Source organism: Eublepharis macularius, chromosome 18 (genome assembly GCF_028583425.1).
Source record: "Eublepharis macularius isolate TG4126 chromosome 18, MPM_Emac_v1.0, whole genome shotgun sequence".
Taxonomy (NCBI): domain Eukaryota; kingdom Metazoa; phylum Chordata; class Lepidosauria; order Squamata; family Eublepharidae; genus Eublepharis; species Eublepharis macularius.
This window is the reverse complement of record NC_072807.1, coordinates 16,394,233-16,420,048: the sequence shown is the minus strand read 5'-3', so window position 1 is coordinate 16,420,048 and position 25,816 is coordinate 16,394,233. Positions and strand designations below refer to the sequence as shown.

At 49.4% G+C, this 25,816-nt stretch overlaps 1 protein-coding gene across 3 annotated transcripts in view; it reads right to left on the bottom strand.

The window, feature by feature from the left end:
* Positions 1-11,472: 11,472 nt before the first annotated feature.
* Positions 11,473-25,816, bottom strand: part of IGDCC4 (immunoglobulin superfamily DCC subclass member 4) — a 104,855-nt gene continuing 90,511 nt past the window's right edge. For 2 of the 3 annotated variants that reach the window (XM_055002874.1, XM_055002875.1), the window contains exons 19-20: positions 23,292-23,453; positions 11,473-15,997 (exon numbers count right to left, since the gene is read on the bottom strand). In XM_055002874.1, the coding sequence (XP_054858849.1) occupies positions 15,485-15,997; positions 23,292-23,453 (675 nt within the window). In that variant the 3' untranslated portion in view covers positions 11,473-15,484. The remainder of the gene's footprint in view (positions 15,998-23,291; positions 23,454-25,816) is intronic. The other variant, XM_055002876.1, reaches the window with a different exon arrangement.

Genomic DNA, 25,816 nt, shown 5'->3' with positions numbered 1-25,816 from the left:
TGGCTGTGGAGGCCATAGCCCCCCCTCACTAAGTGCACAACTCTGTATGTATCACCCCCCACACACTCTGTTGTGGAAACTTCACATGGGAACATTTTGCAAGCAGCAGAGCAAAACATGAACTTGAAGTTGGCCTCTCTGTCTCTACCAACAGGTCGGCAAACAGCGTTTAGAAAACAGTGGCAGGGGGAAAACAAGGAAACACCCTAAAATGCGTTACCAAGCCAGTCTTTTTCACCAATCCCTTTCCAAACTGTGTCAGCTTCAAGATGGAAAAAGAAGCAACCCCCACAACAAATCTAGATGCCAACTTTACCCTCATATGACCCCTAGCAACTCCGCCACTGGACCTAAGACATCACTTAGACCGCCTCCAGGGGCATCCCTCAGTGTTACAAAATCCAGTTTCTCCACACTGCACAAACAGGTCAATCCATACACAAAGAATGGGGAGAAATCCGACATTAAAAATTGTGACTTTGGAAACCAGAAACCAGCATTTTGCTGGCGCTCTGAAAATCTTTGTTCTCCTATGCAGGAAATTCAAAAGAGAATCTGACCAAAATTGCTGAATTAGAATTAATCAATTCAAAACTATCCCCCACCCATCCCAAGTCTTAACAAGGAGTTTGGATTTCTCACTCACGATGGGTGATAATATCTGACATATCCACCCCTTTATATAAGTTAATTAGTTCAGCTGTACCTCTGTAACTTCTTCCCATTTGGTCTCCCTTTCCTGTTTCATCCTACACCTCTCTATATTAGATTTTATGTTAACCCTACTTTGCCCAACAACAGTAGGAAGTAGCCCTCTCCAACCCCGAGAGAAATGGTTACTCTTTCGATTCAGTCTCATTGGCACAATTCTCTTTTCGTAAGATTCATTCCCCCAAATCCATTTCCCATTGTTCATATAAATGCCCTGCCAAATGGTTTCATGCATCTGATGAAGTGCACTGACTCACAAAAACTTATGCTGGGATAAATTCCGCTGGCCTGTAAGCTGCCCTTAGACAACCCTCTTTAAACAGACCTAGCACAAGCATCCATTTCCAACACTGACCAGTCAGAGGCCCTGAGGAAAGCACAAGCAGTCATCTGTCGCAGCCTCAGTGTACGCTGCCTCTGGACATGGAGTTTCCATTTGGTTTTGCTAGCCAATAACCAGTTGCATGCACATCTGCATTCATTTAATTTGCCTGTTTTTTACACAGTCATGAATTAAAATCTTCTATTGAAACCACAGGTAAATAATGAAATAATGCACCTTCTGAGGGCAGCTGGTCGCCAGAACTTGATCCCACTACAGTCCAGTTTTCTTACCCAAGAGAAAGAGCAAGATACTGGAGCAGTTGATACTATAAAGAGGAAGCCCGCCCGCCCACTGGGAGCATCTAAAGCAGGGCAGGCAGGCAAGAGGCAGTGCAATCCTAAACAGTCTGACTCCAGTCTACGCCCATTGAAATCAGTGCGTTTAGATTGGAATAACTCTGTTTAGGATTGCATTGGCAGTCGACCCCTCTGCCAGTTCCCCTGCGCGGCCCCTTGTGCCGCGGGAGATCGCACAAGTGTTCCCAGGGGCCGGATGGGACGTGCGAAACCCCTAAAGGTCCGGCGACAACAGGACCGTCCTCAGCTCCCCGCATCCCAGTCCGGAGCTTTGCGTTCCTTCCACCGCACCGCGCTCTTCACGTGGGCAGAGGCACAGCGACCTCCTGCCTCTTTCCCGCACCTCCCTCCCAACCCCAGCAAGGGCATCAGGGTTGGGTCGGGTCCGACCAGCGCAGCGGCCACATCCCCCTGGGTAGCCCAACTGCAAAGGGGGGGGGAACCGTCCAGCAAGCCTCAGGAGCCCCCTGCCCGCCTTGACTTTTCGGAGCAGACGACGCGCCACCAACTTCTCCGGGGGGGGGCGCAGCACCCCAGCAGGGACCCTCCGCATGCAGAGGCAGTCTACCTCCCCCGCCGGCCCCCAAGAGCCAGCCCCGTGCCCTCCCCGCGGCCCTTGGCACGGCTTGCGGGCAGCCCCGGGCGCGCCCCGGCGAAGGTCATTACCTGCCCGGCAGGCGAGGAGCAGGAGGGCCAGCGAGCAAGCGAGCCCCGCCGGCGGGCAGCCCCGGGGCGGAGAAGCCATAGGCTCGGCGGCTGGGGCGGCTGGGGCTGCGCTCGGGCGGCGGCTGGGCTCCGGCGGGTCGGGCGCACGTGCGCCCTGCCGGCCGCGGCCCGGCTAGCGGCTCAGCCCCGGGCAGGGCAGCCCGTCACGGCGGAGCAGCGCGCCGGGCTTGCGCCATCTTGCCGGCCGGGCAGCATCTCCGCGGCGCGCCCGGCGCCCGGCTCGCCTCGGCTCGCTCTCGACGGCGCGGCGCTGGAGCTGCTGCTGGCGCTGGAGCTGCTGCTGGAGCATCGCCGCTCCCCAGGCAGGCAGGCAGGCAGGCCGGCCGGCCGCGCTCGCTCGCTCCGCCTCCCTGCCTGCTTGGCGGGGCCCCCGCTGGGGGCAGAACAAAAGAGGCCGCGGCCGGCGCGCTTTCCCGGCCGGCCCACTGGACAGCGCCTCGCCCGCCGCCGCGGCACCAAAGTTGCGAGCGATGCCCGGCCCGCTCCCTTCCCCTGCCCGAGAGCGCCGCGGAGGAGGGAGGAGTCCGCGGGGGTGGGGGGGGAGAGAGCAAGCGCAAAGGCTTGGAGAGCATGGTTGCCAGCTCCCGCTTGAGACGTTCCTGGAGATTTTGGCGGGGGGGCAGAAGTCAGGGAGAGCTCGGCAGGAGTCCGAAGTACCATCTCCTTTGTGTGCAAATGGGTGGTGGAAAGCATCCTAATTTTATCTCAACAATGAGAGTTACTGGCTGATTCCGCACACGTTGGATAATGCACTTTCAATGCACTTTATCAATGGTTTGAGGTGGATTTTTTGTTCCGCACACGAAAAAATCCGTTCCAAATGATCTATAAAAAGGATTGGAAGTGCATTATCCAACAAATGCGGAATCACTCACTAATTGTTAACAAAGCTTCCAGAGAACAGCTATTGCTTTTCAGTTAATCTTTCAGAGAGCGGCTATGTATTTGCAACTTTTCTGTTTATAGTGGGTTGCAACTTGACTTTTGGTAAGAGATTGTAATAATCTCTGGATTAGCATGTAGGGCATGTGAAATTTTATTGTGATAATAACATAATAACGTTTGATTTATATATATCGCCCTTCAGGACAACTTAATGCCCACTCAGAGTGGTTCACAAAGAATGTCATTATTATCCCCACAACAAAACACCCTGTGAAGTGGGTGGGGCTGAGAGAGCTCTAAGAGAGCTGTGACTAGCCCAAAGTCAGCCAGCTCGCTTCAAGCGGAGGAGTGGGGAATCAAACCCGGCTCTCCAGATTAGAGTCCTGCCGTTCTTAACCACTACACCAAACTGGCTCACAAATGCATCACAAATCCTTTACATTTTCATGTAAATATTCTCTTATATATAAATCAAATTGCTTTATATGTATATATACATATACACACACACACATATACACATATATACACAAACACATATATAAAGCAATTTGATTTATATTTAGTTAGCATTCACAGTTTTATTTTTGCATCTTTGTAACTCACTTAGAGGTTGGCAACCCTAGGCTGGCCCACTGGAGCCAAGAGAGAGTTTCCAGGAGGGCAAAATGAAAGGAGGGCAAACTCTGCACCTCTCCCCACAGTTGGGGGTGTAGCAGAGGCAACACAGATGCCAACCACCAGTACAGAGAGAACCACAAGAGTCAATAGCCAAAAGAGTATATCATGACGTACTAACTAAACAATAAGTCAATATTCCAACATAAATGACTTATTATTTGTAATAAATATTTCCTTATACACACAAACTGCCTTCAATATATATTATTACATGCAAACTTCCCACCACAATGGCTGTATGAAAAGTGCTAGTGCATACATAAACATAAAGTCCTATGAACAATCATTAAGGTGCTAATAATAAGCCAGCTCAAGGTTGACTCAGCCGTTCCATCCTTCCGAGTTCGGTAAAATGAGTACCCAGTTTGCTGGGGGTAAAGTGTAGATGACTGGGGAAGGCAATGGCAAACCACCCCGTAAAAAGTCTGCCAAGAAAACGTCGTGATGTGACATCCCCCCCATGGGTCAGTAATGACTTGGTGCTTGCACTACCTTTACCTTTACCCTAAGGCAAGATAAGACATAGTCAGCAGCAATTCAAAGCCTAAAGTTCATAGGAGAAATGCCAGGTACAGCACAAAGGGTGTAGATGAAAGGACCATCTACACCTGCAAAATTCGCATCTGACACAGCGTGGCCAACAGGCAAGCGCCTGTCCTCACATACAAGTCACTGTCCACACAGCATGTCTGAACTAGGTTTAACGTATCAAAGGGCGTGTGAGGAAGAAGTACCGGTCCCCTTTTGAATTTTGCTCAGCCTGCCTTTGGACTTGGCAGTTCTTCCCATTCACCCACCATCCCCATTATCTCTGTTCTTTGCCCCCCCCACCCCATGTTCAATGCATTTCCACAATGCTAATAGCTGCGATCAGTGCGGGGGGGGGGGTGTCACTGACACTCCAAGCGACAATACAATACTGAGGGAGGGGACTTGAATGCAAAAGCTGTCACGGGCAGAGGAGAAGCAGGGGTGGGGAGCCGGCCGCAGGGCCTTTCTTTTCCCAGGGGCCCTTTTCTATTCCCCCATCCATCAATTGCAAGAGGCTTCGTCACTGCAGCTTGATGAACGCTATCGCAGTTGGACGGAGGGAATGGCTGGGCTAAGCAGGGCTTGCAAGAACCAGCATCTGAGAAGAGCAGAACCCCCAACCCAGTAAAAGGGTGATCTACTTGGATAAGATCAGAGGAATCAAATCAGAGCCTCACCAGTCCCTGTATTTCCTGACACATTTCCCGGCTTTTTGTAGGCTTCTGGGGCCACTGTAGCAAAGGGTGGTGAGAATATCAACCAGTCTGGAGACTGAATCTCAAGCTGCCTTCCAGTTATGCATGTGTGCAGCCCCGGCCTTTGCATGTTTACTCAGAAGCAAGCAGGCAGAAGGGCTTTACCGTGGTCTTTGAAACCAGTACACAATGAATTGGGAACAGTGGAGCGTATTGGTACATTTCTTGCCAAGCTGGGCCTTTTGTGGGGGACGCTTCCTTCGGTCTGTCCTCAGCTTACTGTCAATTGCCTAGCTTAATTGGGTGACCCAGAATTCAAGTCTTACAGGAGGAGGGCAAGCTTTTCTCTATCTGCCCTCTCTCCCCCATGCAGAGCTTTATAAACCTCTATCATATGGCTCCTACCCATCTTCTGTCAGCACTTTCATGTGCACTCCAATCTCCTGATCGTTTTGAGTCACCTTTATTCATTCTCTCTCTTTCTCTATACTAGTGTGTGTTTGTAGCTCTGTGATATACCGTTTCCTGCTAGCAGTAGAAGCTCAGCGCTCCTCTGACTCAGCAGGGCTCCCTTCCCTCCACCCCCTTTCCCTCTTCCCCTTTATTTGAACCCCCCCTCCTCGCTGGACTAGATTCTGTTACAAACCACTGAAATCATATTTTACCACTTGCCAGCGATAGCCGCGTGTGGCGGCGTTTCGTTTCACAGAACAGCTACCGAATTCCGCAGCCATTGCTAACAGATTATGCCCGAGCTTGTAGTAATAACAATTCCAGCTGCATCAGGAACAATTCGGCTTTCTTGGATTAAAAGGGGGGCAGGTGATGATATGGGAAATGGTGCCTTCTCGGCTTGGGTTTTGATGAATTAGGGCAAGATTATGTACTGCCAAAATATTGCAGAAGTCCAGTGCCACCTGACGACATTTATTCCAGAATGGCCTTTTTTTTAAAAAAAAATTTATTAGGTGAGAATGTTAGTACATATAACTTTCAAATAACATCTCAATATCATTTTCCCCCACCCTTTCCCTCCCCCCAGAATAGCCTTTTTGTGAATCAGAGCTCAAAGTAAGCTGCAACACACAAAAACTCACACTGTGATACATATAGAAAAGAGCCAGAGTCCAGTAGCACCTATAAGACTAACAAAATTGGTGGTAGCGTATGAGCTTTCGTGAGTCACACAGCGCACTTCTTCAGTATCTGAAAAAGTGAGCGGTGACTCCTGAAAACTCACACCCCGCCACCAATTTTGTTAGTCTTTCAGCTGTGGTGAAATGAAAGATTGACATGCCAGAAGGGCCCCCAAAATACCTGAAAGCCTAGGGGCCTGGCCATGGGTTAATACGGTCCTGGCTTGGAGCAAACAAATTCCTTAAACTGGCCCTGTTGGGCCCGGAAGGCCATTTCTTTAAGTTCCCTCCTGGATAAAGAGGGTGTGACTGGCCCAAAGTCCCTCAGCAAGCTTTCATGGCAGAGCGGGGATTCAAACCGGGCTCGCCCAGATCCTAGCCTGACACTCTAACCACTACACCCCATCTAAATAAGCAATGCCCGCTGTAGTGAAGGGATTCTTGGGCCTCGTGTTCCTACACGTTGTTCAGTTGGTGTGGTCACAGCTCAGCCCCAGGCCTTCTTGGTAATTGTCCCATCGGTATGGGGCATGATAAATGGCTCCGATCCTCCCAGTATTCAGAAAACACGGCAAAGCTGGTTTCCTTTTTTGGTGAGTTTTTCAGAACAGCTAAATGGCATACAGCTTGCCTTTTGAAGTTTCTCTCACTTTGGAATGTCTCGTAATGAAATATTGTTTATATTTGGGCGGCTTATCATGTTTTGCGTGTGGCCCGATTGGAAGAAAAGCAGATCCATTTTTTTTTAACTAAATGAAAAAAAAATAATTTGGGGAGTCCCCAAATAAAATGAAAATCTGCAGGAGAGAAAGGATTAAATACCCCGCTCGGCCTGCCAATTCTTTTCTGCAGCTATGCCCCCACCCACATTAGCATTACAGGGAAAACGAAGGATCAAGAACCTTGTGCTTCCTTTGAACACTTGCCTGGAATGGAACCATCGGTTTTAAAGACTAAGGGCCAAGCTACAAGTGACGAATTACACTTGCCTGAAAAGTGAACAGACTGAGGGCCAAGCTACAAGTGACAAATGAAACTTGAACGGCAAGTGGATTGAGTGGAGTGCAAGTGAACAGGGAGAAATACATTTGCCGTTCAAGTGTCATTCGTCACTTGTAGCTTGGCCCTCACATGTATTCCTCCCTGTTCACTTGCCCTCCACTTGCGCTCCACTTGATCTAGTGGAGTGCAAGTGGAGGGCAAGTGAACAGGGAGGAATACACGTGAGTCTGCTCACTTGCCAGGCAAGTGTAATTTGTCACTTGTAGCTTGGCTCTAAGGGCCAATCTACAAGTGACTTGAATGGCAAGTGTATTCCTCCCTGTTCACTTGCCCGCCACTTGCTCTCCACTTGATCCACTTGCCGTTCAAGCATCATTCGTCACTTGTTGCTTGGCCCTCACATGTATTCCTCCCTGTTCACTTGCCCTCCACTTGCTCTCCACTCGATCCACTTGCCGTTCAAGCGTCATTCGTCACTTATTGCTTGGGACTCACATGTATTCCTCCCTGTTCACTTGCGCTCCACTTGCACTCCACTCAATCAAGTGGAGTGCAAGTGGAGCGCAAGTGAACAGGGAGGAATACATGTGAGTCTGTTCACTTGCCATTCAACTGTAACTCGTCACCTGTATCTTGGCCCTTAGGAAGCCTGTTAACTCGGCTTGGCTGATACCACCACCTCCCTTTGGCATTTTGCCTTCTCTCTGCTTTTCATAATTAAGCCAAACATCTGGTTTGCCTTCTTTCCTAACCGGTGCTGTACCTGAAGCAGATGTATTCCTCCCAACGACCATGCCAGCATATAAATCTCTTTTATGAGTGGTTACAGTTCATTTAAATCTGATCAACATGTATGTAAACAACCGTGGGTATGACAGCGGTCATTGTTCTGTGATTGGCAGGTCCAGTGATATCGTGTGTTGGAGAGGGGGCGCAAAGGGCACCTGATTACTCCCAAATGTGTTGAATTCTTCAAATGGGCAGCTCCCTTCAAGCCTTTTTATAGGAATGAAGCTATGCTACAAAGTGCTTGGCAAAGCTGGCATTCCCAGATTGAGGGTGGCAGTTTCCAGCAAAGTCCAAGGACTGGGCGGAGCAGCTGATGAGCAACAGGAGATCTGAGCCCAGGGAATTCTTGGTTGACAGGCACAGGCCTTGAGTTGTGTCCCTTTGGTGGTGATCGAGAGTGCCCTCAAGTCATAGCTGACTTATGGCAACCCCTGGTGGGATTTTCATGGGAAAAGAATAACAGAGGTGCTTTGCCATTGCCTGACTCTGCAACCCAGGGCATTATTGGAGGTCTCCCATCCAATTAATAACCAAGGCCGACCCTGCTTAGCTTCTGAGGGCCAAGCTACACATGACGAATGACACTTGAACAGCAAGTGGATTGAGTGGAGGGCAAGTGAACAGGGAGAAATACACTTGCCGTTCAAGTGTCATTCGTGATGTGTAGCTTGGCCCTGAGATCTGACAAGATCAGGCTCATCTGGCTATCCAGGTTAGGGCGCCCCTTTACACACTGGCATTTAATTGTAAAATTAGGATTGTATCATTTTATTTATCTACTTTATTTATACTCCGCCATTCTCTCCAACAGGGATTCAAGCAGCATATATCATTCTCTACTCCATTTTATCCATACAACAACTCTGTGAGGTAGGTTACCAAAAAGCTTCCACAACAGCGTGTGAATTCTAGGATCTGAGAGCTCTAGGCTTGTCCAGCACACCACACTGGCTTTAGGCAATCCATTTGTACAATGGATACAGTCCTTGGCTGTATGAATTATTACCACCATTATTTTAATTGCATAGTTACTCTTGCTATTCCTCTAGAGCACTCAAACAGGCTTCCACGAGTTGTAGATTTTGGGACTGTAATCACCATCACTGATTGGCTGGGGATAGTAAGAAAGAAGCCAAGATTCCCTGCTGGTTTTGCATCTAAGCAATTAGGCTGCAGCTGGACCTGCAGAGATGAGGGTGGTGGAGTGGTTGAAGTGCTGAATTTTGAACAGAGACCTGTGTTCCGGGCTTTTTTTCTGGGAAAAGAGGTAGTGGAACTCAGTGGGTTGCCCTCGGAGAAAATGGTCACATGGCTGGTGGCCCCGCCCCCTGATCTCCAGACAGAGGGGAGTTTAGATTGCCCTCCATGCTGCTCAGCGTGGAGGGCAATCTCAACTCCCCTCTGCCTGGAGATCAGGGGGCAGGGCCACCGGTCATGTGACCATTTTCAAGAGGTTCCAGAACTCCGTTCCTATGCGTTCCGGCTGAAAAAAAGCCCTGCCTGTATTCAAATGTCTACTCCGGCAAGGAGTTTCCTGAGCTGCAGGCTAACCCAATTCACAGTTAAAGAGGATAAAATGGGAGGGGGTCTCTACTGGACATTGTAATGAGTTCCGTTGAGGAAGAAGAGTCTCGAAGACTAAAACTGTTCCCTGGCCAAATATCCCTGACTCTTTCCTTCTTATCCAGATACAAATCCCAGCAGGCTTTTGTTTGCACACCCAGTTCTCATTTGCACACCCAGCTCTGCTCCTTCTACTGGCATCTGTGGACATTAGGAAACAAGAGTGTAGAAGTCAATGGTTTGCGCTGAAGAGGATGCCCACCGGATCAGAACCAAGGGGACCAACAGAGGCAAGATGGAAACCTTCTGGGAAGCTGCACAGATAGAGCACGGAGGATCCATTCAGCAATCATAGTTAATGGAACCAGGCTAAGAAAAGGAGCTGCAAACCTGGCCGCTGCTTGTCCAAATCTCACCTCAGCACAAAGCAACTGGACAGTCACTTGAGGACCAAGGTATGCAATGTGCGTACAATAATATTGACCTACTTTGTAGGTCTGTTTGCAATGGTTCTTGTTATAATGCATGGGAAGTGCTTTGAACAAATGATACAATAACTGTGCTTATATACCACTGTTCTAGACAGATTAGTGCCCCACCCAACAAGTTAGTGTTATTATTATCCCCACAATGCAGCTGGCGAGGTGGGGCTGAGAGGAGTGGCTTCCTCAAGGCCACCTACTGAGCTCATGGCAGTAGTGGGATTCAAACCAGTAGAGTGCTGATTCGCAGCCGAGCCACTTAACCACTGTGCTACAACAGCCCTGGGTAAGACTGATCACCACCTTGGTGTAATGTAGCAATTTCCCCCAGGCCAGTTTCCTAATGGTGTTTTGCCATCTGGGCATGGAGTAAGGGTCACTGGGTGTGTGGGGGGTGGGGGGGGTGGTATTTGAGAATTTCCTGCATTGTGCAGGGGATTGGACTAGATGACTCTAGAGGTACCTTCCAACCCTATGATTCTAATTATTAATCCCCTGAGACAGTCTGTGCATTTGTCTACTCCTTTTTAAAGCTGTCCTGTTGCAGTTTGTTCCTTGAATCTGATGATACCAAAATTGGGAGGAGTGGCAAACACCCAAGAAGAATTCAACAAGACCTGAATACTCAGGAGAAGTGGGAGGTTGTGAACAGGATGCAATTCAACATAGGTAGTTGTAATACTGTGCACATAGATAAGTGCACAGCATCACATCTGGGCCACAAAAATGTGAAGCACAAATACTGGATGGGGGATACACTTCTGGGCAGTAGTGTATGTGGAAGAGATCTTGGGGTAAGCGTGGACTGTAAACTAAATATGAGCAGTCAGTGTGATGTGGTGGCAAAAAAGGCAAACTCAGTCTTGGGTTGTATCAAAAAGGCCATTGCAATGAAATCGCAGGAGGTCATAGTCCCTCTCTATACTGCCTTGGTCAGGCCACACCTGGAGTATTGTGTGCAGTTCTGGAGGCCCCACTTCAAAAAGGATGTGGACAAAATCGAGATGGCGCAGAAGAGAGCGATAAGGATGATCAGGAGTCTGGAGACTGAGCCCTATGTGGAAAGGCTGAGGGCCTTGGGAATGTTTAGTTTGGAGGAGATTGAGGGGGGACGTGATTGCTCTCTTTAAATATTTAAAAGGCTGTCATTTGGAGGAGGGCAAGGAGCTGTTCCAGTTAGCAGCCAAGTCTAGGACCCGAAGCAACGGGCTTAAATTACATGCAGAGACGTACCAGCTGGATATTAGGAAAAACTTTTTCACGGTCAGAGTAGTTCAAAAGTGGAATCAGCTGCCTAGGGAGGTGGTGAGCTCCCCCTCACTGGCAGTTTTCAAGAAGAGGCTGGATGAATATTTGTCAGAGATGCTTTAGGCTGCTCCTGCATTGGGCAGGGGGTTGGACTAGATGGTCTGTATGGCCCCTTCCAACTCTGTGATTCTGTGATATAAGGCAAGGAGACACACACTTTAAACAAATACACATATCAAGAAGTGGCTGCCAACACATCACTTGGTACTCGAGATGCTTCCGCAAAATACAAAGCACAAACCACAGGAAAAGAACAAGGTCTACTGCTTTTATTTTTTTTAAACAAGCATGAGGTAGTTGTGTTGTTAAGAACAAATAAAAATAGAGAAGTAGTAGTAAAAACACTATGCTACAACACACTCTACGCAACTTTTTTTTCTTTTTATAAAATTAAATAAAATAAAGATGCTCTGAGGAAATTAAAAAATACATTGTCATACATTAAAAAAGAGAAAAAGCAATCAATACCTAAAATATTAGGTACAAGAACCTATGGGCACCCTCTGGCAGAATTCCTTCCACGCGCAAGCTCCTTTGAATGAAACTGGAGCCAAGAAATTCTGTTAATCTCAGCTCACACGAGAGAAGGCCTGCTGGGATTGCACCCTCTGTTAATGTCAAAAGTTCAAGCCGGTGAAGTGACCCAGTATCTGAGGAAGGTTCTCTGTTTTCTGTAGAAGTTGTTAGAAGCACTCGCAGAGTGTATAAAAAGCTGCTGTATGTGCCTGTTAGAAATTAAGGGCCGATGCTTAACCAAAGCAACCGTCATGGCGCAGGCGGCTTTCCAGTTTAAATTCAACAGGCTCAAAATCTTTGCAAGGACTGGACCACTTCAGGCAGCAGCGTGTGTGTGTGTGTGCGTACTGCATATTTGAATAGTCCCTTCTTTTTTTTCAGAAAATTAGCACATCCGCTACATCAAAACTATTATCTCAAAAGGCCAATCCATCACTTTGCAAAAGCAAGCAATTCAAACATGCAAACCCCGAACTACAGCTGCAGCTTACAGAGGCAGAGTCTGGGAAATGCTTGATCGCTTTGATTCGGTGGAATGTATAAACTAGCCCCAAATACTAACTCTTGACAATGGACTCAGAGAAAAGGGTCTGTATGTTTTTCTTCACACTGCTGGAAAAACCTCTGCAGAGGTGGGTGTGATGTTGCAGCAGCAGAGAGACAGGTTGTCCTATCTACCTGGATAGGAGGTGCCTCAATGCATGAATTGGTGTCATGTGGAGGCAGCCGCCACAGGGAGCAATTCCAAGTTCCCTCCATGCAGTGAATGTTTTGCAGGCAACTAGATTGGTCGGTTGAGAACATGAGGAATTGGGGCGGAGCAATGCTTCTACCCCCTTTCTCTTTCTTCCTTGCAAACCTAGTGCTGGTGGAGGTTGAACCCCTCTAACCAACCAGCTTCCTATATGAGGGGTGGAGGAAAACTTCAAGAGATACACAGACAGGCTGCCTGAGCGGAGTCCTCCTCCACCACACATTTCCTAAATCCTGCCGCAAGGAGGATTTGGGATGGAACTAAAGGGCTCCCTTCACCCCTAGAAGCTGCAGGCCGATTAGTGAACATCTACAAGTCAGATTCAAACTATGGACCGCCAGCTACCAGTTAGCAGCTGTGACACTGTGACACTGAGAGATCTCGGTCTTTTGGTGCTACACCTCTGAAGATGCCAGCCACAGCTGCTGGCGAAACGTCAGGAACTACAATGCCAAGACCACGGCAATACAGCCCGGAAAATCCACAACAACCATGATTTTTTTTCCTTTCTGAAAATTGAGTGCATTTACATTACGTTCCACCAGCTTCCAACAAGGAAGGGGATTCTTGGCCATGCATGCCCTTCCCCTTTTCTTTGTCAGCAGCTCCCACTTTCATGGGAAACTATAGCTTACGGTTATGTCCAGATCACAAACTATGATTTGTCCCTTGCCCTAAATGCCGGGATTCCAAACTGTAATTTAGCCCTTGTTCGGATCCCGTCTGTAGGGAAGAGAACATACCACAGTTGGTGATTTGGATATAGCATCAAAAACAAAATGTCACCACTGGGCTGCCCACAAAGGGAGGAGAGAAGCGCGCAGGAGCCTACATGTCTCCAAGCTCGTTCCTATAATAACAAACCCCAGTTTGCCATTAGAGGAGAATCATACCAGAGCATTTTCACAGACAGCTGCAACCGCAGCTTTGACTGCGGATGCAGCTGTGGTAGTTCTGTTATGGAATAAACTCTGGTCAAATACACCCATTTCAAGTAAAGGTCATGGTGTGGATGCAGTCTCAGATGCAGTCCCACTGTTTATGTGACACAGGCATCAACACAACAACTGGCGCCAACACAACCATGTCCAGCTGTGCTGCACCTCACACCCAGGGCTCATTTTGAGGAGGAACATTTTGAGGTAGTTCCCCAAAGAGGTCGCATGACAGATGGCCCCACCCACCTGACTCTCGGCCATTTTGGGCCTGTTTTGGCCTGGATTGGGGCCGAAACTGCCCAGATCGGGCCTCTGATGGGTGGTGGATCACTCTCCCACTCAGCAGCAGCCCAGTCCTGACCATTTTGGACCCCTTTTTGGCCATATTCAGCCTTTTTGCCATTGTGGGTCCAATTTCGGCCCTGAATGGCCAGGATTGGGTCCAAAACAGTCAGGATAGATGATGTCAGGGTGTGTGGCATATGCAAGTCAGTTATGCTAATGACACATTTCCAGTTATATCCAGGGGTGTGGCATATGCTAATGAGTTATGCTAATGAGTTCTTCCAGCTCTTTTCTACGAAATGACCCCTGCTCATACCTATCTGACACAGCTTGTATCAAGGGAGGCATATTGGAGATAAAGCCTGCAGAATAAGTAAACTATATTCACAAGATCACTTAATGGATTTTAAGTCGCCTCCTAGCCATCTTCAACCTGCCTTATGTGCACACAAAAAAAATTGCATGCAATTTGAGGTAGGGTATGAGCTTTTGTGAGTCACAGCTCACTTCTTCAGATCTGAAGAAGTATCTCTGACTCACTTTTCAGAAGTATCTGAAGAAGTGAGCTGTGACTCACGAAAGCTCATACCCTACCACAAATTTTTGTAGTCTTATAGGTGCTACTGGACTCTTTTTTCCACTGCTATCAAACCTGTTTAACCAGAGGCAAAAGTGAGATAAAATGTACTAATATTCTCTCTGAAAAGTTTACATTGTCTTTATCCTTATATTTCTTTCTTTATATCTTCAAGCAGAGCTCAGACAGGCTTTTGAGGGTGGGAGGAAATATCTCCAGCCATTATTCCAACTAAGCGAGTTTGCAAAAAAAGGTAAATTTCCTAATGCATTTCCCCCCAGCATTTCCAGTTGTGGATGCTGCTAGATATTTTTGGTAGGTGGGGGATGCAAAAGGGTTGCATAAGTACTTAATTTGGCAAGCTGATACTTAATATTATTGTGCTGAAATTCATCAAGAAGCTTTACATTTTTTAAAAAAAGGAGAGCTGAATTTTGAAAACGACTCTTCCATAGCCATGTCTATAGCTTCAAGTATGGTCACAGCGGCAACTGCCGGTTCTGCGGTCCAGTGACCATCTTGGTGCCAGGGGAGGGGCGGGTCCAGCCAGCTCAAAGACAGCGCACGGAGCTCCGCAGCCTATTCAATCTACAACAAAGCATGAGCTCCACAGCTCTTCTCTGATGTCACGAAGCTATGCCTGTGGCACAATCTCCCTTCAGGCATGTCACCTCCACTCCATTCTCCCTGCCTGGATCTCTGTTTCCTCTGCCCCAGGAATCTTGAGCTAATTCTAGGCTGAGCTGTCCACCACCACGGCCGCCCAAAGATGGATCCACCCTGGTTTTCTTTGCACCATGCCAGGAAATGTTCCTAGTCACAGGCACATAACATCAGGTCCATAGGCCAAGGTCCCTTTGCTTAGAATCAAATGTACACAGCGGTAGGAAGGAGTGACGCAGGTTGGGGAAAGGTGGCTGGACGCAGCCCAAGCCCCCCCTGCGTTCCCCCCCCCCGCTGTTCTTGGCATACTAGTTGCTCAGTTTTACAGACTGAATGTTCTAGGAGGTCCAAGGAGAAAACTGCAATGGTTAAAAGGAAGCAGCCCTCAGGGTTCGAAAGCAAACAGTTAACGAATGGTTCTCTTCTCCTAAATACTCTTGGAGAAGCCTTTTTCCACCCTCCTTTTCATCCACCCTCTGAATTATGAGGCTATTTAGTACCATCGAGGATGTTACGCTATTCCTAGCTTTGCCAGGGACAAAAATTTAGTCATTGCTCTCTTCAAAGATGGTGTGTGCATACGATGTTCTCAAATGCTGTGGGAGAACTGATGATACTAGAAAGGCCACCACAGAGGAGGGCCTGTGACTGGCTTGTGGGGAAAGCATCACAGGGAACAGGGTCCACATTCTCCCCCTGTTCCTGAAGGAAGCCAGAGTCCCCACTCCCCACCGAGTCCAGGCTTTCCTCAGGCCTGGGGAAGCCAGTGGCAGTCCCCAGAAACCCGGAGGCCATGTTGTGAGTCTGCCTTTCTGTCCTTAGCAACGCAGCACAGGCCTCCAGCTCACTTTCATCTTCTTGGCTTAACTTGGAGTGGCTGGGAGAAGCCTGCTGAGATGGGACTCCCTCTGGAGGGAGGCGTTTGGGGCTGCCGTCCTCAGAAAGGGACACTTCTGTGTCCAGGGCATGTAGTTGGGAATCGTAATATTTGTCGGAGGCTGAGAAATCAGAATGGACGATGACCTCCGCTTCCATCTGGTTGAGGCTGCCGGGCACTTGTTCCTTCTTCCCAGTCTGTGTTATTCAAGAGACAAAAGAAAAGAAAGTGACTTTCAATAAAATAATTCCAGGCGCATCTATGAGCAGAACCACAAGTGACAAAAGGCACAGATTGGACACTTGTCTGCTTCCCTCAAGTTTTGATGGGAAATGTAGGCATCCTGGTCTCGCAGCTTCGCTCTCTGCCTGCTGTCCAATGGACTTTTCAGCTGTCACTTGTCCAACATTCCGCCAAGCTGCCTACATTTCCCATCAAAACTTGAGGGAAGCAGACAAGTGTCCAATCTGTGCCTTTTGTCACTTGTGGTTCTGCTCTATATCTATACATATAAAAGGCAAGCCGTATTGGCGATGATTCACCTCTTATCCCCATGTAGGCATGCTCGCACACGCCTCTGCGGTGATAAAAGGTGAGTCCTCTGCAACATGGCTCACTGAGGAGGCCGCTGAACATCCCCCCTTCCCCCATGCTTACCTGGATGTGCTTCTGCGCCCCCCCCCAAGTACTCCCCGCCTCTGCAGCTGCCCAGTTTGGCCCCAATCAGGGCCAAATTGGGCGGCTGCCAGGTGCAAGAGCATGCCAGGACACTTGCGGCCCTCCAGTGCTCCCCAGCTCTGCATTCACCTAATGTGGCCCTTGCTGCCCCCGGCGCCACCTAATTTGGGCCATGGAGGCGGTGAAGAGGCCTGGCATGGCCGCACCACCCATACCAGGGGCCTGCCAAATCAGTTTTCTAGAGCCCGCTGTATTTTTTCCCACAACGGGCTTTGTTGCTAGTATATATATAAAAAGGAGCTGAATCCTGCGAATAAAACACTCTCTTACTATATCCAGCATATGACTGAGTGCTAGTGCGGTATAGGGGTTAAGAGTATTAGACTAAGATCTGAGAGACCCATGTTCAATTCCTTGCTCTGCCATGGACGCTCTCTGGGGGATCCTGGGCCATTTACACACACTCTGCCTAACCTACCTCACACAGTTGTGAGGATAAAAGGGAGAAGAGAATGAAGTAAGCTGCTTTGGGTCCCGTTGGAGAGAAAAGCAGAGTATACATGTGAAGTACCCGGGGCTTTTTTTCAGCTGGACTGTGGTGGAACGGAGTTCCGGAACCTCTTGAAAATGGTCACATGGCTGGTGGCCCCGCCCCCTGATCTCCAGACAGAGGCGAGTTTAGATTGCACTCTGTACCGTCGAGCAGCGCGGATGGCAATCTAAACTCCCCTCTGTCTGGAGATCAGGGGGCGGGGCCACCAGCCATGTGACCATTTTCTCCGAGGGCAACCCACTGAGTTCCACCACCTCTTTTCCCAGAAAGAAAGCCCTGGAAGTACCTAAAATAAAAAAAACAAGGAAAGCTCCACAGACGAAGAAGAGGGACAATTTACATGGAGCGCTGAAAGAACACATTGACCAGTGAAGATGCTGGTGTAGTGGAAAGCAAAGTGTGTGAGGTAGTTGTAGTTGGCCAGACACTCTCAGAGTTGTAGTTGGCCAGACACTCTCAGAGTTGTAGTTGGCCAGACACCCTCAGAGCAAGCAGAAACCCAGAGGCTCAGGGGCTGAAGTCGGACCCAGCTAGCGGCTCAAGAAAAGCATGGGAGGTGGGTGCCACCTTACAAAAGGCATTTGTAGAAGGAAGAACGAGTTCACCTCTTTTAAGATGAATGAGTTCACCATCTGGGACCAGGCGTATTAGAGAGGATACAGTGTTGGGCTGCTTCCACCCACGCTGGATAATCCACTTTCAATACTCTTTAGTGAACATTTGAAACTGATTTTCCATGTGTGGAACAAAAAATCCACTTCTAAAGGATTGCGAAAGTGCATTGAAAGTGCATTATTCAACGTGTGTGGAAATGGCCAAGGACTAGGATCTGGGACACCTGGGTTTGAATACCCTTTCTGCTGTGGAAAGGTTCAAGTGGTCTTTTATTTTGGGTAATTCTGGGCTAGTCACATACACTCAGCCTAGCCTACTCATGGGGTTGTTGTGAGGATAAAATGGAGAAGAGGGGAGCGAAGTAAGCCTCTTTGGCTCCCCCTTAGGGAGAAATATGGGGTAAGAATGAAGTAAGCAAAATAAAAAGAACTCTTGTGTTACTATATGCATAGCCATATAGATTTAATTGATTACAGAAACAGAAGTAACATCAGTCCTCTCCAGGAATTTCTGGAAACTCTATGACTTTCCAAGGAAGTGACAGCACACCCTATATCTCTGCCCTTCATGGCCTCTTGCTGGTCTCTATGCAATGCAATGACAACTCTTTTCAGCTAGAAATGATGTCGCGGTATCACACAAAGCTGTCCCTGTGTGTCAAGCACCACCCTAAGCGGAATGACACCCTTCTAAGCACCATCTTGCACTTACACAAACTGTCAACTTAAAAATTAGCTGTCAGCCCTAATTTAACGTCTATCTCTCTTTTCAGTTGCAACCAGACCCGCACAGTCACTTGCCCAGAGCAGCAAAATAAGTTGCTCTGAGCTTTGAACCCAGGTCTCCTTTCGCCACATCTCACTCCCTATCTGCAACAAGACATCCACCAAGACGTGACAAGAGAGCCCCCACCCTCCTGGCTTTCCACAAATGATGCAAAACTGAATGATTCAAAAGGCTTTTTGACTCAGATAAGAGGGCTGTATTGTAGGGAAGGGATCTCAGATGACCCGCGAATGAGTTAGGAACCATAAACCTCACCATTATGTTGTACTGGATTCCTGCTAATGCTATGTCTTTGTGAACTTGTATCTATTTACCCTATGGCATTGTTTAATGGAATTGTCCTTGATACAGACTGTACTAATCTCACGCCGCGTAATCCGCCTTGAGTCTCAGTGAGAAAGGCGGACTATAAATGATATAAATAATAAAAATAAATGAAAAAGGCAGCTTTTTGTATGCACGGCAGGCCATATCACCAACCACTGGATGGTCGACTCGGCATCGAAACACTTTGCCCCCTAATTGCTAATCGGTGCCACTCTCCGTTGGCCAGGCGGCATTGAGAGGTCTTCTATAGACAAGTTACCGGGAATCCTGCCGGCCTCCTCCCCAATGAAGCTCCTCCTTTTATGGATCTATAACTGAAGGCCCTCTAGGCCCATCCAGAAACACCCACCCTTCTCCCCTCAGCATTCCTCAGATGGCCCCAGAGAGGAGGGGGGACAGGAAGTACAGCCAGACTGTCAGGCTCCCTTCCCCCCCTTCCCCTGTCCATTTGAGGCACGTTTGCTTTTCTCTAGTTCCTCCGCTGCCAGGTCAAGGTTTACCTCTCAGCTCTCACACAGAGGAGGGGTCCATTTTGCACCAGGGGAAAAAAAATCATTTTAGAAATAATCCATGACCGTACACCAGAGCTGTGACCCACAGAGATGCAGGCAAAAGTGGAGGCAGTAATAGGTATGAAGATGAAGGCACCAAGTGTGGTGTGGTGGTTTGAGTGCTGAGCTTTAACCACAGAGACCTGGGTCGCAAATCACCAGTCCTCAAAACTGGGTGGTCTTGGACCAGGTATTAGTTCTCATAACAGTGTGGTATAGTAGTTAGAGGTTCAAAACCTTGTTGCCTCAGGTGATCTTGGGCACTCTCAGCCTAACCTACTTCACAGGGTTGCTGTTATTTATTGATTTATTTAGAACTATTAACAAAGCCCGTTGTGGGAGGAAAATACAACGGGCTCTAGAAAGGGCAGAGCAGCCGTGCCAGGCATTGCTGTCTCTGCCACAGCCTGATTTGGTCAGGAGGAGTGCAAGACGGCAGGGCCTGGCATTGCCCCCTCCCCAGCACTGCAGTGGGTAAGGGAAGGTGTCATGTGGGTGCCTATGTCCAGCAGTGGCACATTCCAACCCTGTTGGAGATGGATCGGGCTGCCACAGGCAGGGTGCACCACTGGGGAGGTGGCACCAGGCATTGTGGTGGGCTCCTGTGCCCAACGGCAGCCTGTTCCAGCCCCCGAGGTAACGGAGGCCAGGTCTACTGGCCTGTAAAGGAATGGATAGTAGACCTGGTTTCTGTGGGTCTACCTGGCAAGGCTATGGGCAGTAGACCTGGCTTCCAGGAGTAAAAAAGCCAGGTCTACTCAGCCAGCAAACCTGTGGCAGGTAGACCTGGCCTCTGTGGGGCCAGAGGCCAGGTCTACTACACCAGCCAAGGAAGGGGAGGTAGACCTGGTTTCTGGGAGGCCTAGCCTCTGTTCCCTCAGGGACAGGTGGCTGGAGGTGCAGGGCGTGGAGGTGGAGGGGAGAAAGCAGCAGAACACAGGGTGGAGGTGGGGAGAAAGCAGCAAGGCATGTGCTCCGGCCTGCCAGCCAGCCAGAAACCAGGAGGTTGGCAGGCACGGGGCGTGGGGGGAGGGAGAAAGCAGCGAGGTGCATGCCACCACCTGCCAGCTAGCTGGGAACTCAGAAGTTGGCAGGCGTGGGGCACGGAAAGGGAGGGGAGAAAGCAGCGGAGTGCAAGGGCACAGGGGAGGGGAGAAACCAGTGGGGCATGGGCCTCCACTTGCCACCCAGGAACTGGGAGGTTGGTAGGCGTGGGGCATGGGGGGGGGAAGCAGTGGGGTGTGGGGGAGGGGAGAAAACAGTGGGGCACGTGCCCCCACCTGCCAGCCGCCTGGAACTGGGAAGTTGTCAGGTGTGTGTGTGGGGGGGAGACAGCAGCGGGGCATGTGCCCCCACCTGCCACCTGCCTGAAAACTGAGCAGCTGGCAGGCACGGGTGCAGGACCGGCAGGGTGGGGAGGGGAGAAGGCAGCCTGATGTGCTCCTGCAACTCACCTCTTATCCCCTGCCTGCGCAGCGGAATCGAAGTGAATCGTCAGGAACACGCTTTCTCAATTATGTATAGAGATATTTCTATGCTGTGTCCTGCTCAAGGCGGCTTACAATTTTAAAATATGCTATAAAAGAACATGCCGTTAGACATAAGCAGCATAGGTTGCAAGAATAAAATTGGAAGGAGCGGTAATTGATGCTGTAAGCAGAGTATAAATATGCAAATAAATAAAGAGAAGTAAGGCCAAATCCACATTACTTTTTTTTTTCCGCGTTTTCCCCGCATTCTCCCCGCAATCCCGAGTGCTGGTCACATTACCTCATTAAACAGACGCATTTCATTTGCATTTCTCCCGAATATGTGGTCACAGTTTTTCAACGGGAGTTTCACGGTGGCCGTGAACGGTCCAATGCGCAATTTACGCGGTTTTTTTAAAAACCACCCCCCTTCCTGTCTCTCCGGCCGTTCCGAGAGTTCCTATTGGCTGATTCAACTTGCAAGAGCTCCGTAGTCTGCAAAAGACTGTTTTTGACTTCATAGCATTGGATTTATTGATTATGCTGTTTCTGAATCAAATCTGGTAGTTTGAAAAATCATTTTGAGGTGAATCCATCCTCAGAACGGACTCGCAAAACTTCCTTTTTAACTGTTTTTTATTTTTTTATTTTATATTACTGTAATATCGAAATTACAGTGAATCAATCATTCAAAATAAAGAAAACAGTCGCTGCCGAGGGCCGCCCCAGTGGCGGGGCTGGAGGCGCTGGGAAGCCGGCGGGCTCATCACTCGCCTCCTCTCCCGCCGGGGTCAAGAAGGTGCCCAGCAGACCGAGTCGAAGCCCAGGCACAGCTGGAGGCTCCCGGCTCAGAGCGGAGAAGGGACTGGCCAAGGCATCCCCGGCTGAGCCGAACGGCGGGGCTTGCGGGGGCTGCCGGGACAGCAAAGGTGGCTTGGCCCGTGGGCTGGCACATCCGCGGAGGGGGGCTGAAGACGAACAGGGATTTTAAAAACTGCTGCCCCGGCGGCGGGCCGGGGATGCCGGCCGAGGAGACAGCCGCGTCCCTCCAAGCCTCTCTCTGCAGTGAGCCAGTGCTGCGCTGCCGGGGGGCGAGAATGCGCTGCGCTGCGAGGCGCCCTCTCCACTGTGGGCGCTCCGGCTCAGGCGCTCGCCACGCAAAGGCCCAGCTCGCGGGGCGCCTGCCCCTGCGAGGTCGCCCATCAGCGCGGCGGTCCGCGGGAGGGGAGGGTGCGCAGCCTTCCCCCCTTGGGGTAAACGGCCCTCTGGCCACCAAGCCGGCTTGACCCCGCAGGCGCTGCCGCTCCAGTCTTGGAGAGGGGGGAAGGGGGAGCGGACGGCTGGGTGGCGTCTCGGCACGCTCCACTCGCACAGACATGCAACCCGCACCTTTCAAACAAGCCTTTCAAACTGCACCTTTCAAACCACCTTTCAAACCAGCCTCTTCATCCAAAGTGACTGACCGGCCTGAACCCGCCCAAAGCTTGGCTTTGTGAAACTTCAGTAAAATTTGAGCACTGAACTGTCCTGCATAGGAAATGCCCACGAAAGCTTCCCGCATGCTTCAAAATTTCCAAAAAAGAAACGGAAGAGCCATCAGTGCTGTCAGTGGGGGAAGGAGAGGCATCATTATCTTCAATGATGTTTCTTTATAACACAAGATCGAAATAACGGAAAAGTGAGCTCAAAAATTTTTTTAAAAAATGGGCGGGGAAAAAAGGTCCCGCCCAAAAAAGCAGTTTTCGAGCAGCCGTGTGACCGGAGGGGCGCGCGAGAAAGGCGGATTGGAAGCAGGGATGTGAACGAAGAGGAAAAAATCACGGATTGGAGGCAAACAGAAGATATCCGATAAACATGCGGGTAATGGGTGAATGTGGATTCGACCTAAATCTCAGCCCCACAGAGCTACTGGTAGGATAAGGCAGAGGAACAAATCTGTATGGAGAAAATGCAGCACTTAGGAATAAGTCCTTATCAAGACAAGTGCCAAACGAATGAATCAGCTTGTTTTTCTCTGCACAAGGAAGTCAGTTTGCAGAAAATACTGGATCTCCGGAGCATGACACAGGAGGTAAAAGCAGGGCTTTTTTTCAGCTGGAACGTGGTGGAATGGAGTTCTGGCCCCTCTTGAAAATGGTCACATGGCTGGTGGCCCCGCCCCCTGATCTCCAGACAGAGGGGAGCTTAGATTGCCCTCTGTGCCGCCGAGCTGCGCGGAGGGCAATCTAAACTCCCCTCTGTCTGGAGATCAGGGGGCGGGGCCACTGGCCATGTGACCATTTTTGCCAAGGGTGAATTAAACTTTAAAAAACTCCCCCTTCTTCCAGCTGACCCAAAGTGACGTCATTGTGCGGTCCTGAGTTCCTCCGCCTTTTCCCTCAGAAAAAAAGCCCTTGGGTAAAAGTCATATTGTCCACTGCACTTGGGCATTCTAAAGATGCCCTTTAGAATAAATATTGGATCTTTCCCTTCCTGGACTAAAGAGGAAACATCCCGTGCCTAAAATACCCACCATAACAGCCTCATAAACCAAAGCATGTAACAGGAGGTTCTGCCCCCCTTTGGACGCCATCTTCAAGGCTCCGTTCGAACCCACAGTCGGTTCCTTTGTAATGGTCTCTCCGTGGCTGGTGATGTTGCTTGGCCAGCTATCAAGTGGCTTATCCCAAGGCAGCTACGGAATCAAAGGGAAGGAATTATTTCTTGTGCCACTCAGGAATAAGAAGCAACTTTGTGGGGGGGTGATAAAAGGCAGTGCCATCACCACACTGTAATGCTCGAAGTTGTGAGACCTCATGGAGAAAATTCACACAGAGGCAAAACAAAGAATATAACACAGCAATGAGGTTGGGAGGCCCCGGACACAGGAAACAAAAGGCCTCATTCTCTTGAAGTGCAGGGTATAAAAGAAGCACATTTTTAAATTATGCTGGGAAAAAGGAGTAAGAATGAAAATAAAAATCAGGCCTGATTCAGCCCCCTGCAGAGCGCCCCCGTGCTCCCGGGGAGGCATGTGACCACCACCCCGCACAATGACATCACTTCCTGGAAGTGCCATCCTGCCCGGTGGGTCAGGGGACCCGGTAACCCTATGCAGGCAACAAATATTAGCTTGTTTGTAGGCCTAATTAAATTATATCGGCAGAAGGCAATTTTTCCAAGGTCTCCCCTCTCGACTTCCCAGTTCTTCTGGCCATAAACTATTGAATGCACACCTTAATCCATGGCTTTGGAGAGTGGGAGCCACTTGGAGGGGACATTTCTAAAGGTGCTGGAAACACCCACAAAGTTTTTTTACCCTCAGATATTTTGAGAGGGGCATGACAGTGGTGGGGAACCAACCCCCAGCCTCCCACTGAGCTGCTCCTACCCTGCCTTCTTCCCCCAACCTCGTCCCACAAAAAACTTTCCCCGTGTTCTTTCTACTTAATGTTAAAACGTCAAGTTGAAATGACTGAGCTTTCGGGCTCAAGCCAGAACTGTATCTAAAATTGGGAGTGTGCGGACCTTGAAGGCTCTGGATCCAGCCCCTCTAAGTGGCCCCAACCGTAGTGCCCTGCTCCTGCCCTGTTTTCCTCCACAGATTAACAACAAAAATAAAGTCAAGCCAGGCCTTCCCATGCTGCACAGGAACAAGAAGAGACCTGGAATCTGTTTCGCATGTGGCAGTCCTGGCACAGCGATGAGACCTTGGAGTAAGACCCTTTCCTGACACCAGCTTGACCTCGGCCCAAGTTGAGCTGACCTACTTCCTGCCTCAGCCCATCTGGCTCAAAATGGAGAAAACAGATGTCCTGTTTTTCCCCCTGCCATGTTATGACCTTCTGCAAGCGCCTTTGGCGATCAGCAGGCATAAAGGGGCGAAAAGGAATGAAGAGTTCCTTCACAGGGAAGCCCCTCTGGCTCAGGAGTCAGGCAGCCGTGGCCAATCTTTGGGGTCAAGACACCAGAAGACACACAGGAGGCCCCGGCAGCTCATGTCACGGTTACAGGCATATTGCCTGCCTCCCGTATGATCTTTCTTTGGGATAGGAGTGCAGCGCTGACTTCATGCCACAGCCAGGTTTGTGGGCCCTGCTATACACTCGGGAGACTCACACAGTATGCTGCCTGGGGAACTTTCCATGTCGTAATCCTTGCACACACAGAGATGAAAGGAAAAAGATTAGGGAAGAACTAAATATCAAACTTGTTAAACAACACGTTGTTTAAGGAGGTGCCCCGGTGTATCAGGTCATGAAGAAAACACTGTCAATGTATAACTTACAGTCCACCAGGACTACTGTGATCTGGATCCCCTGATGGGAGCCAAATCTGCCATGGTTACCTTTTATCCATAAAGCTAGCAATCTGGCAGGCTTTAAAATCAGATGCGGAGCTTTCCCTGTGTTATATCCCGCAGGACACAAACCTCAAAGCCAGATTCCAAAATCTGCCACTAAAAACGGCAGGGCAAAATTCTCCTATTTTGCTTTTCCAGCAACATTGACAAAACGGTTTGTATATAAGGTGACAGATAAAGAAATGATTAAAGCAACGGCTTTTCCCCAGGGCCGAGTGATGGGTGGAAATGCGGGGTGGTGAGAAAAAGTGGAGTTCCTCAGAGTAATATTAAAAACGGGAGCCAAGCTGAGATAGAGGTAGTTAGTACATCAAAGGCTCCAGGACAAAGGAAATGAATTTTCAGCAACAGAAAAAGCCAGCAGGTAGTTTTAGGAGTTTTCTGAACAGGTTTTCACCAAGCAAGAAAAAGAAGGAGGAGACTCAGAGATGCTTCATATCCAGGGCTTTTTTTCAGGAAAAAGAGGTAGTGGAACTCAATGGTGGAACTCAGGACCGCACAATGACGTCACTTTGGGTCAGCTGAAACGGGGGGGGGGGGGTTTAAAAGTTTAAATCACCCTTGGTGAAAATGGTCACATGGGCGGTGGCCCCGCCCCCTGATCTCCAGATAGAGGGGAGTTTAGATTGCCCTCAACGCCATGGCGCGGAGAGCAATCTAAACTCCCCTCTGTCTGGAGGTCAGGGGGCGGGGCC